The sequence below is a fragment of the Stigmatopora argus genome, chromosome 6 (assembly GCF_051989625.1).
Source record: "Stigmatopora argus isolate UIUO_Sarg chromosome 6, RoL_Sarg_1.0, whole genome shotgun sequence".
NCBI lineage: Eukaryota > Metazoa > Chordata > Actinopteri > Syngnathiformes > Syngnathidae > Stigmatopora > Stigmatopora argus.
Genome location: NC_135392.1, coordinates 14441118 through 14459588, shown reverse-complemented (window position 1 = coordinate 14459588; position 18471 = coordinate 14441118). Strand labels below are relative to the sequence as shown.

General features: G+C 39.1%; 1 protein-coding gene across 2 annotated transcripts in view; it reads right to left on the bottom strand.

The window, feature by feature from the left end:
- Window positions 1-491: 491 nt before the first annotated feature.
- The window catches only part of pdzrn3b (PDZ domain containing RING finger 3b), a 57205-nt gene continuing 39225 nt past the window's right edge, over window positions 492-18471 (bottom strand). The window contains exons 1-8 of one of the 2 annotated variants that reach the window (XM_077603656.1): window positions 12658-12937; window positions 6159-6412; window positions 5272-5359; window positions 3767-3865; window positions 3440-3502; window positions 3249-3350; window positions 2978-3094; window positions 492-2770 (exon numbers count right to left, since the gene is read on the bottom strand). In XM_077603656.1, coding sequence (XP_077459782.1) covers window positions 1274-2770; window positions 2978-3094; window positions 3249-3350; window positions 3440-3502; window positions 3767-3865; window positions 5272-5359; window positions 6159-6412; window positions 12658-12726 — 2289 coding nt within the window. In that variant the 5' untranslated portion in view covers window positions 12727-12937 and the 3' untranslated portion in view covers window positions 492-1273. Of the gene's footprint in view, window positions 2771-2977; window positions 3095-3248; window positions 3351-3439; window positions 3503-3766; window positions 3866-5271; window positions 5360-6158; window positions 6413-12657; window positions 12938-18471 lie in introns of those variants that run through there. The other variant, XM_077603655.1, reaches the window with a different exon arrangement.

Genomic DNA, 18471 nt, shown 5'->3' with positions numbered 1-18471 from the left:
TCAAGTTAACACGCAATTAATCCATGAAGCAGCACTTGTATAATTTTAAAAAAACGATTAAAAAACCTGGTAACTTTAAGGGGGAGGAGAATAAGCTGGGGATGGAATGTTGCCGAATGACGTGTTTTGATTAAAATGAAGAAACATACAGTCACGTAGTATTGTCTAAATTGCTTCACTGTATTTATTTATTAAATGGTATTTGTTAATTGTGCCAGTGGAGTGTATTTTATACTACTGTTTAATTGTAAATGATATTTCAAATTCGGTCAAATTAGGCATGGATAAAAAAAAGAAAATAAAATAGTGTTGGGTCATTGGTCACATAGTCTTTCCACGTTTGACATGGAAAAATAAAAATATTGAATCCTAGATGTTTACAATGTCCCAGGACATTCCTAGCATACATTTTGTAAGAGGTTCCTTGTAGTTTGCAATGGGTGTACGCAACAATAAAAAAAAATAAAAAAAAATAATAACAAATTCCAATCAACTGTGCTCATCATATATAAAACAATAATTTATTTCTGTCATTGTACAGGATGTCAAATTTTGTGGCTAAGTAAGGATTTAATGAGCTGTTATTGACTTCAGTACATAAAGGCTTATGGAAAGAAAATGACTATACGTGCTTAAAACCAAACACAAAGTCAACAATATATGAAATGCCCTTTTCTAAACAGGCACATAAATGTTACATTGATTTCTACATTATGTAACAAATGGTACGTTGCTGGTGTTAATAACTTTGGGAACTCGGCACCATTATAGGGAAAGTACATTTAAACTTATATTTTCTGCAAACATGTTTTATTTACAAATGACCTTTTAAAAAGGATTGTTTTATAATTGGCAGAAAAAAACAAACAAACTGGTTGAATAAAAGCAAAGTATGCAAAGCAGGAGAATACTGATATAGGATATATACTACAGCATCGTATGAAAAATATGTAAAATAGTTTAAATGCTGGCTGTTTATACTTGGCACATTTCCTACTTTGGAATGAAAAGGCTACCAAAATTATGCAAAAGAGCAAACACAAAAAGGTAGAAAAAGAAATTGTTCTAATTTGGCAGTTTTTCTACAGTCCAGCCTCAACCAACTGCGGTCAAATCAAGCATTGAACAGATTCTGTGGTAACTCCATAAAAGTATTATTGCGTATTTACAACTATTTGCCACACTGAACGGAACAGTAACGTCAACCTCCAAGTGGTCGTGTCTATTTACAGTTCACCCCCCTCCAGTCAGTTTGTAAAAGTGAGAGTAGAGCCTAAACGGTGGTCACAGACAAGAGTGAGGTGTAAACTTTAGTGCCATCTGGGGATTTGGTACCATGGGTGAGCAGTTCCTGGATGGTCATCCAGTTGTCAAATATTTTCTTATTTCTCTTTTTCATCATCTTTTTATTGCTGAGTTCAAAAATGTTGGGCTCCTTTTTTTCCTCTGGGTTGACCTGCTCCTTCAGACATTCGGCTCGGCTTTGCTTCATGAACTCGCGACGTTGTCTCTGCTCTTTGGATCGGACGGCGTGCTGCTTCCTTTCTTCCTTGCTCCAGTAGCGGCCCATCTTCAGCTCGCTGATGGCGTCGTCGTCCGTGGTCATACCGCTGCGCTCCTCGTGTATGCGCATGGCACGCTCCCTCAGGAGCTTGTCCCGAATGGGCCGCTTAGTAATATAGCGGGTACCATCACTGCGGATCTTCACCTTCCACTCCATCTTCTGGCCAAGGTCACCGGAAGCCATTGTGTCTCGACACAAGCTGACCAGGCTCATCTGACTTTGGGCGTACTCTACAGCCGATTTCTGCTGGATCAGCTGCATGTAGCTCTGGTAGTGCTGGGCGTGGGCGGGGATGTGCGCATGCTTGTAAGGCGAGCGTTGCTGAGCAAAGCTCCTTCCGGGTTTGCTGGTCTCTCCCATTTTCCTCTCTTTGCTTCCCACAAAATCTGGATCCTTTGAAGGAGCCGTGCTCTTGCTAGGGTCGCAAGCCTCAATGAGTGGGGACAGCAGAGGTTTGAGCACCTTGCCGTTGGAGCTTGACGGCCCAGCTTGATCCTCCGCCCCGCGCCGCAAAGAGTTGTCTGGAGACAGCTCCAGCGTAAGAGGAGTACTTCGGCAGCTCTCGCCAGTGTTGTAAGCGCTGGAGCTGTCTTTGTCGGATTTCTCCGGCATCTCTGTAATGTCTGAGAGCCCGTGGCGACGCGCATCGATGCTTGTATTGTAGTTGCGGAAGCCACTATTGTGGAGCATCCAGGATTCACGACATTGTTCCCGAAGTTGCTGCATCTTGTGGGCACGGACAATGTTAAAGCACTCGAGCTCGATGCTACGCAGTTCCTCGTTGAGCAGCTCCAGCTCTTTGTCCACAACCTCCTGGTCTTGGCCTTCGGCCCCACCGCTTTTAGCATACAATCCCTGAATTCCTACATTCCTCATTTGGCACTTGAGTTCCAGGAGTTCTCTAAAGCGCTCACATTCATCCGCGGGGATGCCGAGAAAGTCGGTGTCGGTGTAGTCTGCGGAGATAAATGACTCTCCGCTGAAAGGCAGGTCGGCACTTCCAAGTGTGTCCTGGCTGTAAGTCAGTTTTCTGCAGCTGCTCAGTGTGTTGGATGCTGTTGTGTGGTCATCAGCGATGTTCTCCTGTTCTGAACTCTCATCGTTCCTTGTACTCTCGTCAGTACGACCAACTCCACTGTCCTTTTCGTGGTGGTTGGAGAGAAGTGTGGCGGTGTCGGTGGTGCCTCCATCTTCCTCGTGCTTCTTCTGCAAAAAACATAGACCCCACGTGAGGCTCAAGAGAATTTGGCATTGGTCATCATACTCTACAATATACAGAGATGAAAGCTTTCCACTGTGTACAGAATGGAATGCTAGTTGACAATTAAACATTTGTACTAACGGGTTGTAGATGAATAAATCTTTGTACCTTTGCCAAAATCCTGTGTGTGTGTGTATGTGAGAGACAAGTACCTGCTGTAACATGCTGGCAGTGAACTCCATGGCTTGATGGTGCTGTTGCTCCAACATGTCCATGTGGAGTTCATCAAGGAAGTCATTCCTATCGTCCTCCATCCAGCTCTCATCCAGCTGACCCGCAGTGAGGAGAAGTTATGTTTTATTAAATGAAACCATTTACTGTACTCACAAGTTTATGATTTCATTTAGAAAGTTATTAAATTATATATAGTTGACAAGAAAAGTCCAATAACCTTAATGGAGTATCTGTAATGATCCATATTACCTGGATATGTGGTCTCGCAACCAATAGAGAGATATTTTGGTTTCCTTCGCTAGTCAGGAGCACAACTGCATCTTCACGGTTTTGGATCTCGATGCCATTGATCTTTAGGGACATTAAGGAAATGATCATTTAGAAGCACATCAGGTAAATAAACCAAATGGATGTGTTGAAGACGAGATATGAGCTCTCACCTGGACGATTTTGTCACCTTCTCTAATCCTGCCATCTTTAGCTGCTATGCTGTTTGGATCAATCTAAAAAAAGACGAAAATAGTAAGGGACAAACCATGCAATCGTTTTTATTTGTCAGTTTTAATATATGTATGTATGAAATATTTGTTTTTTTTCCTTCACTCAAACGAAAAAACGCTCCAAAAATCACAAACATGATATCCATTCTCTTCTTTCCAAGTCCTGTGGGCTTTGGGGTTATATATGATAGTTTCATTTACTTAACATTCCAATTGTCATAACTGGAAGTAATAAAATAGATGCAGAGAAAATAATACAAGTATTACCTCACTGATGTAGATCCCAGCTTCATCCTCATCGTCAGTTCTGTAACAGATTGTCAGGCCAAGCTTGTCTTGGATGTTGGCTCGGTACAAATCTACTTCCTGTTGAGATACATTTTGCACAATTTTGTGTCAAACATCAACAAATTTTGGTTAAGACGAGGGTGTCAAGCTTCTGCATTTGCTTTAGTGGTTGCATTGGAAATAAGAGCACTGAGTAAGAATGACATATAAGGCACAAAATATTAACACTGGACAGCTATTGCCATTTTCTAGTGATTCTCTGAACAGCAGGCGGACCCTAACCCGCTTCCACCTGTCAACACTTCTAATCTCACAGGCGCAGGTTAAGATAGACCAACAGTAGTTGTGTTATTAGGGGCAGCACTACTCCCCCAAAACTGGAATCATGGTGAAAGGTTTCCTTTTTTATCAAGAAACATTTATGTTAGACTAACAAAACCACAAAGAAATGTTTTGGTGAATGCCCCCCCAAAATCGAGAAAACTGAGGAACCTGATGAACTAATGCAGATGAATGCCTCCCAAAAATCGGGAAAACTGAGGAACCTGATGAACTAACGCAGATGAATGCCCTAAGACTTTAAGGGATATCTGGTTTTACACCAGCTAAAATCACAGGAGAAAAAAAACCCTAGGAGATGCAAAAATATGAAAATATAAATAAATACCGGCCACACACTGACATCCTAGAATTATGATCTTGAAATGACTAAAGCAATACTACATTCTTGTAGAGGTCAAAGACGAATCGCAAAGAAGCCATTATGGCCTCATCCTGGTATTATTAACGAAAATCAACAGATCCATCACGACTGATTTATGATTAGCTGCTCTATCTAGTTATCTGACATGCACTCATCTCCCCGCCCAAGCCTTATTAGACCTTATCACTCGTAAGTAATTATAAATAATGATTCTTTCCTGGTCTACAGATCAGTGGCTGTATATGGAGGAGAGTGGTAATCAATAACAACTCAGATATATTAGTTCTGCGGTCACTTAAAAGGCCAATGACTGGAGACACAAAGGCGAGCCCAAGTCTGCTTAGGCAACAACAAAAACATATTTGTTCATATTAGTATGTAGTCAGAATCTATATTATTCAGAAGAAGGCCAGATTTTAATGGGAATTTTTAAATACTGAGGAGAAATTCAAAGGAAAACAAAATTACCACAATGTTTACCATAGTAACTTATTTTCAATCTAATTTAAAAAAAATCCTAGCTAGTGTTTTAATATTTGTACACACGGTAGTGGTAATTGTCAAACAATAAAAATTATTATATTTTGGTTTATTGTGAAGGGACTGCTAATGAAGTGGTTTAGGGTTAGTGCAGATCAAATCTTGAAAAGTGAAAAAGAAATTATGATGAAAACAGTGTTATACAAATCAGTACGTCTTTCAGTCTTGTAGCATTTTGTATAATTTTGGTGTTAAATGGAAATTGTTGCGTTAATAAAAGAAGAAAAATAATTATCCTTACCTCATATTCTAACTCTTCACGTTCTATGTCCTGATTAATACCATCCAGAAAATCATTGGGGTCAAAATACTCGTGCCCTGGAGGATGTCTGAATATAAAAAGACAGAATACAGGACAAACTATAAAAATGGAATACTACGAAAGTAATATGAACTTTATGAAGATACCCCCAGTCCAATTCTGAACTGCAGTGCAACCCAGAGGCACATCACATTTTAATATTCTATGGTGTTAATTGGATGAGGAAATCAATTTAAAAATGCCATTGATTCATGTGCGCTGGAGGCTTGTGCCCGGAAGGGCAAAATTCAGCCACACTCTAAACTCAAATACCTGACAGAGAAAGAAACAAAGGAAATATGCAAATATACATGAACACCACTCTCTGTTTAATTTGCCTGCATGACCCGTGGGAGTTGCCAGCTCCTGGGATATTACGTCTTCCCATCTCAGCTCAGCCAGATCCTGTGTGATCACAGCATTCAGATAAGGTGTCACGCTCCCAATTAACTGCCTGCATTTATAATGTGGTGTGCATCCCCCCCATTTTTTTAAAACATACCATAGTTGAAAATTATCTTACGAAAGTGATAAATGGAACAATTTGGAGTGAAATACCAATACGCCACACTTTGTGTTTAGCTTGTTTATGGAATATAATTTAAATTTAATTGCAGAAAGGAAAAGTATCTTAAATGAGAATAGTGGGATTCTATTGACCTGTGTTCTCTTAATTTGTAAAAACCATTCAACATGATTAAAGAAAGAAAACATATAGATTAGCTAGTACACCATTGAGGTATCAATCTTGACAAACCACACCAGGGAAAAGGAAACATTACACATACAGTCTAATGCATTAATTAATTATTATAGTTGGTGCTTACGCCTCTGGAAGCAGGAAATCCTTGAGCACTGTCACCGAGGGGGAGGATGATGGCAACTTGGCAAAGGGTATAATGTGTTGGAGGGTGATTTCAGTTTGGGTGCTGATGTCCGACAGTTTAGTTTCAGAGGCGGGAGAGAGCAGTTTGGGCAGAGGAGCTCGACGCAAAACATGCACCATAATGGGATCCTTGGCAGTTTGGAATGCCTCCACTGCTTGGTCATGGGTTGCTTTTGACAGGTCTTTGCCATTGACCTGGAAAAAGAAAAGCCAGTGAAAAAATGTCAGGAGCATGTTCTTTTTTTTTTTTAAACGAGTCTACTGTAAACAACAAACTGGTAATTGCATTACGCGCTATTAAAACTCCACAAAAACAGCAGAAACATTACATCTGACAAGATTACCGTATTTTCACGACTATAAGGCGCACCCTCAATGAATGACACATTTTATTTTTTTCCCATATATAAAGCACACTGGATTATAAGGCGCCCTGTCTATTTTGGAGAAAATTTAAGACTTTTAGGTGCGCCTTATAGTCGTGAAAATACGGTACTTAATGATGGATTCAAGCAGTCCCACAAGAAGAAACTGAAAGACAGAAATGAAGCCAATGCAACAAGAAATTTTCCATCCAGTCATCCATCTGTCACCTGTCTTCTAACACTTGCTCATGTTTAAATGCAAATTGAATCTACACAGTGCACTGTTCAGCAGTCAATATTAAGGCTATACTAGACACATTAATTGGGATGACAGAAACTCAAAACTAATGGCAATAGATTTTGTACTTAATGTAGAGTAAACAAAGGTGGTGTCTGAACCATGACAGTAATTATTTTTCTTTATTGATTTTAGAGGTTAATACTGACACAACATTGGTGCCTTAAATAGACAGGGTCCAGGGTACCCCCTCCCGCCATGCAACCAAACCCACTCAATGCTTCCTCAGAATTAGGTTACTTCTGAGATAAAAGCATGTGGTGTTGCAGGCCATTTGGTATGCAATAAATCCTCAATGTCCTTTGTAGGTCACTGTTTGCCGAATAAATATTTAGAATATTTCTTTTATATGTGAAACAACTGCGAACCAAAGACACCGTGCTATGTTAGATATATACGATTTAAGAGGAATTAAAACTACAACAGCAAAACTCACCCAGGAATAAGGACGTTATGTGCCAACTAACAACCAGCTTGGATTGATGTTAATCCTGAGCATTAAGAATAATTGGATCATCTCGGCAGATTTCAAGTTCTAAATCCTCGACATCAAAACACTGCCAAAACTGTGTTATTAATATGGGCGTCAAGCAGGTTTTCACAGCACTGAGAACAAATGGACTAATACTTGTTCAAATAAAAGTGCCAGATTTGAATGAATGTAAAGCCAAATAGGCATTTTCGAACGGAAATCAGTAATAACAAAATAGCACAAAATCCGGCCATTTTTCCAGCACTCATTTGTGCCTCACAGTGAGTCATGATGTTGCACATCATCTAAGAAACCCAAACTCCTTTGTGCTTCCTTCATGCTGCATGTCATCTTCAGCAGTCAAACCTGGTTGCCAGGAATCCCAGGGCTACTTGAAGGCAGTGAACCAGAGACAAAGCCTTTAGCCCCCTTCTTCTGTTGAGCCGAGAGTATTCTGCTCCACTGCTCTCAATTGGGGGAGTCTCCTCCCTGCTGTGGAGGGGGTCTCACAGCTTCTATTCACTCCCCTCACCTCTGACACTGAGTGGCCCTTGACGGCACACTGGGAGAAAACACACAACACTCTCTTAACACACAAGCACATTGCTTGTTTACTCGGGTTCTCACCCTATCAAAATCCTTTAATTTAATACATTCTAGTTGACTCATCTGGAATCATGTGTTTATAATCACAAAACGCTGCAGCGAAGCAACCACAGGATGCTTTGTTTTACTGATTGCCCTCTGTTAATTTAACCTATGGTTAGATTTGCCTTTGCTGATGAACTTGAGTGAGGGTGGACATAACAAACTGTGACTGTCATGCAGAAAGGACTCTGTATCCCCTGAGCAATGTCTCTGTTAAATGCATTTAAAAGAAAAGCATTACCAAAAGAATTACCAATTAGTTCTAAATCACTTCTGTTTTGTTAGTTGTTGGCCAGGAATTCACACAGCTGTGATTTTTGGAATTCAATGCCTAGCACTGTGCACCAGACCTGAACTTCTTTCTCATTAGAATGTTATCCACATGTAACACACTTGTAACCTCAAATAAAAGACATTCATTTATCCATATGAAAACACACCCACTGGATATTCATGTGGAGCAGGTCATTGTTCCTATAGAACACCATTGTAAGACATGTATCTGTATAAAACAGACATGTCCCTATATGACAAAAATCCATCCCTTGTACCACAGACATGAATGTTTCAACAGATCTTCGTACTTAAAAAAACAGGCTGAAATGTAGTATTTGGCAACCAGCTTTCCCCCTTGATATCAACAAGTTAGAACTACTACAATATCAACTTTTTTAAACTCGTTACCTCACCCGCCTATTCACTTGAATGAGCACACTACGTAGTTTTAAGCAAACATTTTGGCAACAAAGTGCTATTCAGCTACAAATGAAAGATTAAATATGCCAAAACAAACTGCCTATAACATACCTGTCAACCTCTGCCGATTACTGCCCTTATAAATGATTATGATTCCCCTTACAAACCCCCAAAAAAACGTATATCTACGCATGCGCATGTCATCCTTTATCGATATTGCCGTACGCACCGCTAAAAAAATACATACGATTGAGGATGATTTTTGCTGGTATACCGTGACAATGGTAACGATCGATGATAGTAGCGTCGTTGGCTACCAGCCTACGAGACTATCTGGATTTTAGCCAAAACGGTCTTGTTGAGATCGGTTTTCATAAATATTGGCGATTTTTTTTTTTCCCGTACAAAAGTCGGTACGGCGTACATGATTTGAAATGGTAAAAAAACGTATAAAATACGTATAAAACGTACAAGTTGACAGGTATGCTATAAATCACTTTCTTTTCTATATACTCAAAGATATATAGTATAGGCACAATTAGGACAAAGCTTATTTACATATCCAATATTGATATGAAATCCAGCCATCTCACCTCCCCAACATTTTGGAAAAACCAGAATAGCTGAGTTCAATCAGTCCTGAAACTTTAACCCATCAAATGCCTTTCAAACTATTTAGAACATTATGTCAACTTTATTAGTTTGATTATTTTGGTATATACATATTGTTTGATATGTCTGGTATAGTAATCCATTCAGCAATTTTTCATTGGACTGACAATGTACACGCACTTCTACGAGTACTCCCCAGTGGCAAGTGCCACCTGCTCCAGTGTCTAACAGATGCTGAAACCACAACAGGGCTGAACCGAGGTGTTATTAAAAACCCACCGCCGGGCTTCAGTCACATAGTGTCGGGGGCTTGTGATCCCTTCTTTGTCACCCAACACTGTTGGTGTCAAGCCTCATTAAAGAGCCGTGTGTGTTTTGATAACTGCTTTGATGACAGTGGTATCTGAGGGTGGCGCAGGGAGACAGATGGTTGACTGCCACTTAAACAAATATCTCCATCTCAGGTTGCCAAAATTGCTGCTCAAAAGATGTCACAGCTTCTCGAGCCGAGTGAGGCATCTTCGCAACCTTCACGTGCCAGATAAAGAATAATTAAACACTAGCACCTAAGAAGTGACAAAGTGGAATGTTATTTTTTTGGATTGTTAGTTCAATGTTTTCTTCTTAAGATTGGGTTTTTGGGGGGTGGCTAGAGGGTTTTGCTGGATAGATTTGAGAAAAAATACAAAATGACAGCACATAAACAATACTGACTCTTTTCTGTGCGGATCACCCCCTCAATATCCATCTTGTACAAGGGCTCTAATTAAGCTCTGCATCCTCAGCATGGCGCCATAACCATTACAGCGTGCATTTATATAAATTAAGAGTGATGGAACTGTTAGACTTTGTTTTCAAGAGCGGCAGTGCAAAGACTCTAGGAAAGCAATGAAACTTAGATGGTACTTATTTTGTGCTTTGAAGAAATGACAACTGGCTTCCCTGCTGCCGGAAGGGTCAAGTTTAAAACAAAGCCCCGTGGCTGATAAAGCTGAGGCTTTTTATGGTTACTATGAAAAAGAAAACGTTTCTCTTTAAAAATATGAACTATTGATCCATTAAAAATAATATTTAGACAATAGACTGTGGAGAACAGTAAGTATAAGTGGTATCCAAATAAAAGCCATACTTCTGTAGTGTCCAATCCCAAGAGCAAATTCAACCTTTTCGCATCGAAGGTTTTCTCATGTTAGAAGCCACAATATTTAACAAAAAAGATTGTCTTATCATCTTATTAAAAGTTGCTGATGGCATATCAGACTGACTCAATAAAAATGAGAAATTTTTGCATTTCGCAACCATATTATAAATTTTTTTTATGGGTATGTTTACGCTAGAAGATGTAATTATAGATATATATTTTTTAAATTGTAAATTTACAATTCATTTAAAAGTTGCATATACACAAGATGACAAGATACAGATGCCCCAAATCCCTTAAAACGGTGTAAATACTCTCCTCTCCTCTTCGTCATCTGCAAAAATACGTATATTAAAATCCTCCTGTGAACGTTGTTGCTGGGAATTTGATTCATGACAGTAATCTGTCTCTTCTGGTTGCAATGAATGTAGACGTCCCAGAAGTGCTTTCAAGCTCATTATCTTGAATGGCACACGTAACAACAGCCTGTGTTACGCCTTTCATGAATGAACATGTCATGTTGGCACAATACTTAGTATTCACGATAATATGAGTTTTTAGTGGTAAGACAATGCAACTCTTTTTTTCACCTACTTTGGGATCACTCATTCAATTTCCATAACGATAATCAAATTCACCAGTAAGACAGACCCCAAGGACACAAGTCTTTGGGTGAGAGATACCTATTTATTGGGACGGAGAACCACTTACTGTTACTGAGTCAGAAGTGATACACTACACAGGACACCAATCAATAACCAACTCTGATGAATGGCTGTCAAATCTGTAGCACAGAGCCCTGGTGAATGTAGGATGAGGATATTTAATGAAGATGCTGCTTGGCATGAGGAATGATTAAAAAAAAGATCATTGATAAGAAAGACAAAACCCAACCCTACTCAAGTTGAATAAAGTAAATGAAAGCTCTGGTCCACACTTTTGCAGTTATTTTGCATATGATTGCGAGTGCCTAAGTGGTAGGATTTTGTGCTGCAATATTAAGTCTCATAATCCATTTATTATAGTCCTGACAGAAAGCCTTCTTTTCTTTGAGAATTTTTGAAAAGTTAAGCCGTCTTTCCCCAGCAGCAGATCAAAGGTAAACTATTTGCAGCCACAGCACTGGGCCCCCCCGTTTTCTTTCCCAGTTCAGATATTAGTGAGAGTGTGTGATCATTATATTCATTTCAGGCATCAACTACTTTAATCGGTTGACATAACAGAGAGTTGGAAATAATTATGAATGAAAATATAGGGGGATAACTGATTTGGAAGAATAAAAGTAACCGCAGAAATCAAACAGCACAACACAGTCTGCCAGAGTCTTAGGTTGTATTCCCAGTACAAGTCACTCATTCTACCGCTCTGGCTATTAAATCCAAAACGCTGTTGGAAGAACAAACCAACAGAGAACATGCTTTTACAGAACAGAGGAAGCACTATGCTTTTGGCAGCCACTCATAAAACATAAGGATTTCTCTTTCTATAAACAAGGATAATCTGACACCAAAATTGAAGTATAAGCATAAAACGTATCTGAGGCAGCATATACATTGTACTCAGTTGAACTTGGCCCATATTGTACTTTTTACACTGAAGACTGTTGACATAAGTGAATGGAAGATTAGATCAATGGTTTCTTTTGTTCAAAGAAAATATGAATACAAACATATGGAGAGGGGAAGAAAATAAAGAATGTCATTCAGAGTACAAATTGTTTACATTTTAAAAGGAAGTGTTTAAGGACCAACTGGTACAGATGCAGCTACAACCTCCATGCTTGATTTTCACCGCAAGCTAAAAAAAAAGTGCAAAAAGGACACTGTGGCGTTAAATATAAACTAGTAAAAGTCAAACAGAGGTTAAAGACAAAATGCTCTGTCTCAGCATTGGAGTGACAAAGAGGAGTTGGTCACTGATGGGAACACACTAACAGAGACATTGAGAGAGCTGTCACCTCTTCATCATCCTCTCCCTTTAAGCAAAGCGCGCCACCTCACAATGACCCCAACGGCCAGAGTTCAGGCTGCTCAGCTGCGGGCGCTTCAGTCTGCAACAACGCTCCTTCATTTTTTTGCCCAAATGTAGCAAGTGACCCTTGAACGAGCAACCAGAATGACTGAAGTAGGCTGGCGTCAAGGCAAAAGCATAAAGAAACAACTTGGTGACCTTTCAGAGCGCTGACGGAAAAATTTGGGTTTACGGTACCTGCCGGACTTCGTAGAGAAGTTTATAATGTTCTTCGGGCTTCCGCAGGGTACAGAGTCTGCATCCCATGGTGGAGGAGGTCACACCATGCAGGCTCCCCCTGCGGCTGCTCAGGCAGCAAGCGACACAAGCCAGATATCTTCGTCTTTCTGAAATGATTCCCTTTGCGCGCTCTGTCTTTGACTGACAAGACTGTACTCCTCCAGCTTGCGGCTGTCTCACCCCTGTCTCACACACACGCACTCCCCCCGCCTCACCTCACATGCTCTCAGCCTGTTCAACACAGCCGCAACCCCTCTGCTCAACTATTGGTGGCGAGAGCAAGTGTTGAGCTTTATACACCCCCCTCATGTTTATTAAACAGCAGTTCAGTCCATATTCATGAAGAGGTCTAACTCATGAACTGTATTTGGATAGGGCTAATATCCTATTGTTGACATGTGGAAGACTGCCCAATTAATATTTAACCTGACACAAGCAACCGATGGAGAATTAATCCTTCATGTAATGAAATGGCCATTTTGGCTTTCATCTGTTTTCTCTTTTTTTCAATTTGTATATTTAATTTAGAAAACAATTTGACCCAAATACTTTAAGGACAAATTGAACACAGCGAAACCAATTGCATTTTCTCTATGCTTCCAAAAAATAACACTGAGTTCCAAAAAATAGTTTTGTTATTTGAAACATGGCAAGATTAGTTGTTGAATGTTTTCCCAAAATACATTTACAAATTTAAACATACCCTTTATTGCACAACACAATGCAGGAGATTAATATTGCCATTTCAAACATTTCTAACACCGTTCTCAATGGCTAAGGCATTAATTTCCTAATTTAAAGGACAATTTGCAACCTGGAAAATTCTTGTTTTGATTCTGTGTTTACAACAGATGTCTCATCTCCACCACCGGTAATTACGAAATCAGTTCTTTGTCTTCCTCAAGGTTGCCGTACGTACCCCTTTAGGCTTCGTATAGTTTAAGAGACTTGTAGCCCCCAAGCAATGAACATGTTTGTGTGCAAATTGTACTTCAGCAACAAACAAAGTTTGTTCAGTTTTTCCAAACCCCCAGTTTTCATATGATGGGCTTATTTTAGTCTTTTGTCAAACGTTATATCCCACTTGGCTGGCTTTCTGTTTCACATAATGTAACAAAACCCATCTTTGAAAGGAAGCTGCCTTCCCACGATCACCTAATATTGGAAAACACCGACAACAAAAATCTTATAATAATATACTTAAGGCACAAATCATGGAGACAAAACGTTGCCGTGGGCAAACTACAAGGTATCTGTGAGAATGTAGCCATCATTCTTAATTAGTGCAGAACCTGCTTATCTTGGTGCGGGGCTAAAAATGTTTCATCCAGTACACCATGAAAACCAATTCTATGCTCATATTAGCCGATCTGTTGCGCCTGGGGCTGGGATCAGTGGAGAGTTGTAGCTGGCGCTCTCGTCCCACTAATCTTTCTTTCACACTGAGATTATCCCATTTGGAACGGAGACAACGCTCTGATATGAACAAGCACGCTAAGGGTGTTACACTACAGCTGAACAAAAATGTGCATATTAAAGTATAATCTGCAGCAATAGAGTATGGAGACAGAAAGTCAAGTGAGGACCTTTTCAAGTACAAACAGCAGGTGAATGATCAACATGCTGTCCTTCATTGTATTCAGAGATTTCATTTGGGCACTGCTTATTACATTCGCTAAGTTCTTCTGGTGACAAGACCTTTTTGAACCATTCTGTGGGGATTGGATTGGTTAGAAACACAAACACACATGTGGCTCACTCACTGCAGGCTTTCATTACTGGTCCAGACACAGACTCTGTATCAAAGAAGATTTTTATCTCCGTGGGAGGGACCAAAGAATAATTAAAAAAATAATAATGTTTTTTTTTTCAATGGAAAAAAAAATCTGCATCTGCCATCAGCAAAGATTCATTCACGTGCTATTTCAAATAAAAATGTAAACGTTTTACATTTTCAAATTTGTGTTTGGACTGAAAAGAAAAAGATCAATGTGCGTCATTGCTGGATTTTTCATCGGGTGTGCAAATGTTCAGCGTTGAGCAGTTTATAATTAAAAAGATTTGTTTATTTTGTTCATTTGAACATGAAGAAATGGCAATGGACAGTGTCACAACAAAACAATAGAAAAATATTGTGCAGGTGAGGCCAGTAAACCTGAAAAGGGTTTTCAAATCAATCCCACCTCAAATACCAAATTTGTAATCCAGACACTTTATCTCACTTTATAGTGCAAAACCAACAACTACTCTATCCACATTGTGATCATTTAAAACATGTTTCAACACTAGGCGGGCAAGCACTATTTTGCCTCGAGATTAGGAGATGAATAAATGACCACTTTGTCCCAAAACACAAACAATAATGACTACACGTGGAATTTGCACAATTTATTCGGTTTTGTGGAGAATCCAATAAGGCCACATTGTTTAACTTAGACATAAGGTGATCACCGCAGAGATAAAATTGTTTTTCTTTTCCTTTTTCTTTTATTTTAAAAGTAGATTTGACAGGATGTGGTGACAAAGTACACGAAATGGGATAGGTAGAAAACATAAGACACTGATGCCTTAAACTGATTTTTTTTAAAGAAAGTATTAGGTCCCTTTATTTGCACCCTATACTTAATACACTGTCCAGACAGCAGGATGAGGGAAAGGAGCAAAAGGAATGATGATTGAGCAATGATAAAGGAAAGGAAAAAGCTGCTCTATATTACAAGTAAAATTGATACAGGCTCAATTTCTACATTGTGGAAAGGCTGGGATTATGATTTTTGTGCAGGGAAATTCCATGCTTTGTATTTCTCAGACTGTTTCATTGCCACCAAGATGGGTTTTGTACCCTTAAAAATAGTAGGCATCACGGTGACATTGTGTTGCTCGCGTATGGTGTAGCATACCATTCAACATAAAGAAATATTTAATGGGAAGCTTTTGAGTTTTGGCCATTTGAGATAGTTGTGTTTAAGATCACCATGGTGCAAACTTTATAGTCAAGACCAGGCGATGATGTTAACAGAGTGTTTTGGCAGCGCAGGGTATTCCCTGAGCAGTGAAGGATCCTAACTCAAGCTCCAGTCTAACCTGTTTTTGGGGCAGATTTAGACAGAACGCAAAGTGGAAATTGCATGAAAACCAGAGTCTTTAATCTGTGAGTAGGGAAGGATGTTGGCCCATAAAAAGCTTAGAGTAGACTTCCTTCAAGTTGGTTATAGTCATATTTTAGCTCCCTACGGTTTGGCACAGGACTGATCCCATTAGTTTTCTAATCTGTAGAGGATATGAGAGTCACAGTGTTAGCTCGTTAATGGAAATGTCATGTGAGAGACCAAGATCGGCACAAAACTCACAAGCGATTCTAAATATGTTAAGTAGTTAGATAAGCCAGTGTGTCTCGACTGTAGCCCACTGCTGGGCTTTGACAATAGATAGTCGCGTGCGTGCGTGTGTGTGTGTTTATATCTGAACACTGAGCTGTGCATAATTCATTAGACAACTGTCAGGTTTGAACTAATATTTGTACTCTGAGCCAAGCGTTTTGTCAGTAGGCACTGGGACAGTCACAATGAAAGCCATATTGAATGAAAATAAAAAACAAGCGATAAAAGACAGGACCCTAGGGTTTCAGTATGGTATTTACTGAAGACCTATGAGCTAAAATTACCTTTGAAACAAACTCTTTAACTAAATGTGCAGTGTGATTAACAATGAATTGTATCAGCGATCCAGAAATTCATTCATGTTTTGACAAGTCAGTAAATCTCACCACTATGTGACTCTGGGCCTATTAGTGAAACCAACGCAGTGACCTCAGAGGTCTAATGGGCAACAAAGACTGATTTTTTTTTTGGTGAGCCAGTGAACAGCTTGAAAGAGAGATCCTGATGTTTCAAAGATCAGGATCAGGTAGATAGATGCAAGACAATCACTCTAAACATCATAATAACAGATTTAATACCCTTTATTTCTTAAGTGAATGGAAAATTGCAGGATGTCAGTCTTCTTAAGTGCATTAAAATTGTTTCCTTTAATGAATAGAAACATTCAACGCTCTTTCATTGTTAATATCTTACTATTAACCATAATTTAATTGGCTCAGAAGCTCTATGAGTATGAATTAAGTTTATATCTTTTGCAAACAGTCTGTAAGGATTACTTTTTTTTTTAATTCAATGTAGTACAAACAGGATTGGGGGCTTTTTAAACAAAGCATGTTACATATCAGCCTGAATGAAAAACAAAATTGCAACGATTGACATTATCACCAGAAAAGAAAAAAAACTATGTTGCTAGAATGGAGCTCCAACACACGAAATGATAGGAAGGAAAAGCATGACATAAAATGGATAGATAAACACCTTTTTAAATGAAATACTTCATGTGCACATTTGCAACCCACATAACAATAGAGTACTCTAAGATGCAAAAATAAAATCATTTTTTTTTCATTTCGTTTTTTGTTAGCTTGTGGACTCAAATACAACAAGTATTGAAAGTGCCTCCAAATTGCTTTCTCTTTTCCAAAAAGAAAAGGAAAAACACTATGCTTCTACTTAATCCAGTCAATATTAATAACATGGATCATACTTTAATTTTGGCCCTTTTACGGTGGAAAATGTTCATGTAATAGTGAAGAAAGTGCTTCTTCGAGACCAGCTCTTCAAAATGAGGGAAAACAAAACAGGGACAGGCAAAAAATGAATAATGGATTTTGTTATTTTGGGTTAAGCAAAAATTGAAGTAAAGGGAGGAAAAAGTAGAAAATGCAAAGAAGAATAGTTTAATGAGGGGACGACTATTTTAGGGGTAAACGGGGGACTGGTTTGATCTCTGACCCCTCAGATCCCTTGGTGCATGTGACAAACCCATGTTCAGACAGGGGATTAAGATAATCAGTGAAATTAATGAGCACAGAGAACACATTCATGAAGCCAGATGCTCTCAGAAAGAAACAATTACTCACCTCTGCCAGGTCTTTTAAGTAAGTGTCTCTAACTACTTGTAATCTTTATCTATGGTCTCTCATTTCAGCATGAGTCATGGTAGCCAGATCAGAAAGTTAAAATGGGAACATTAGGACTAGGAATGACCCAAAATGGAATTTCAATAATAAAACCTTCTCCCATTTATGCAGACATGTCTTTAGGAATGCCTCCTGATTGTCTTCTTTTTTCCACTTAAAAATATCTCCCCATGCTTGCCCAAATCAAATTACCTTCCATGCTGACTTTTGGTTTGCATGTGGAAATCATAACATCACAAGGTAATAATTAAATCAGAGGAAAAGAAAATCACAAGATTACAGAAAAATACAGCCCCCCCAGTGGAAACAGAACTGCATTCCATGAGCATTATGTACTTTTGCTGCCACTATTCGAAACAGATTACAGCTAAATGTAAAGTCGTTTGTTTGGCCTGACTGAAGAATACTTCCAATATGATCTCTTGAAAAAAGTCGAGTAGTGGTCTCCCAACCCAAATACCATGTCAAGGTGTCTTTGCGCAAGAACCAGAATTCCACATTGCACACACACATAGGTGAATGAGGAGACGGCGTCAAAGTCCTTTGAGTCAATTAATTTCGAGCTTGGCATAAGTGTCTCTGTCATGTAAACATCCTGTTTATGTTCTCGTCACCTTGTAAGAAATTGCCCTTGTAATGATGATGTCATCTTTCTGACTGTTGTTCCTGTTAGATGGAGTCATGTTCACTGGTGCACATTCCTGCCTTCCTTTAATCACACATTTTCAATTACACAAGAGAGTGCACCC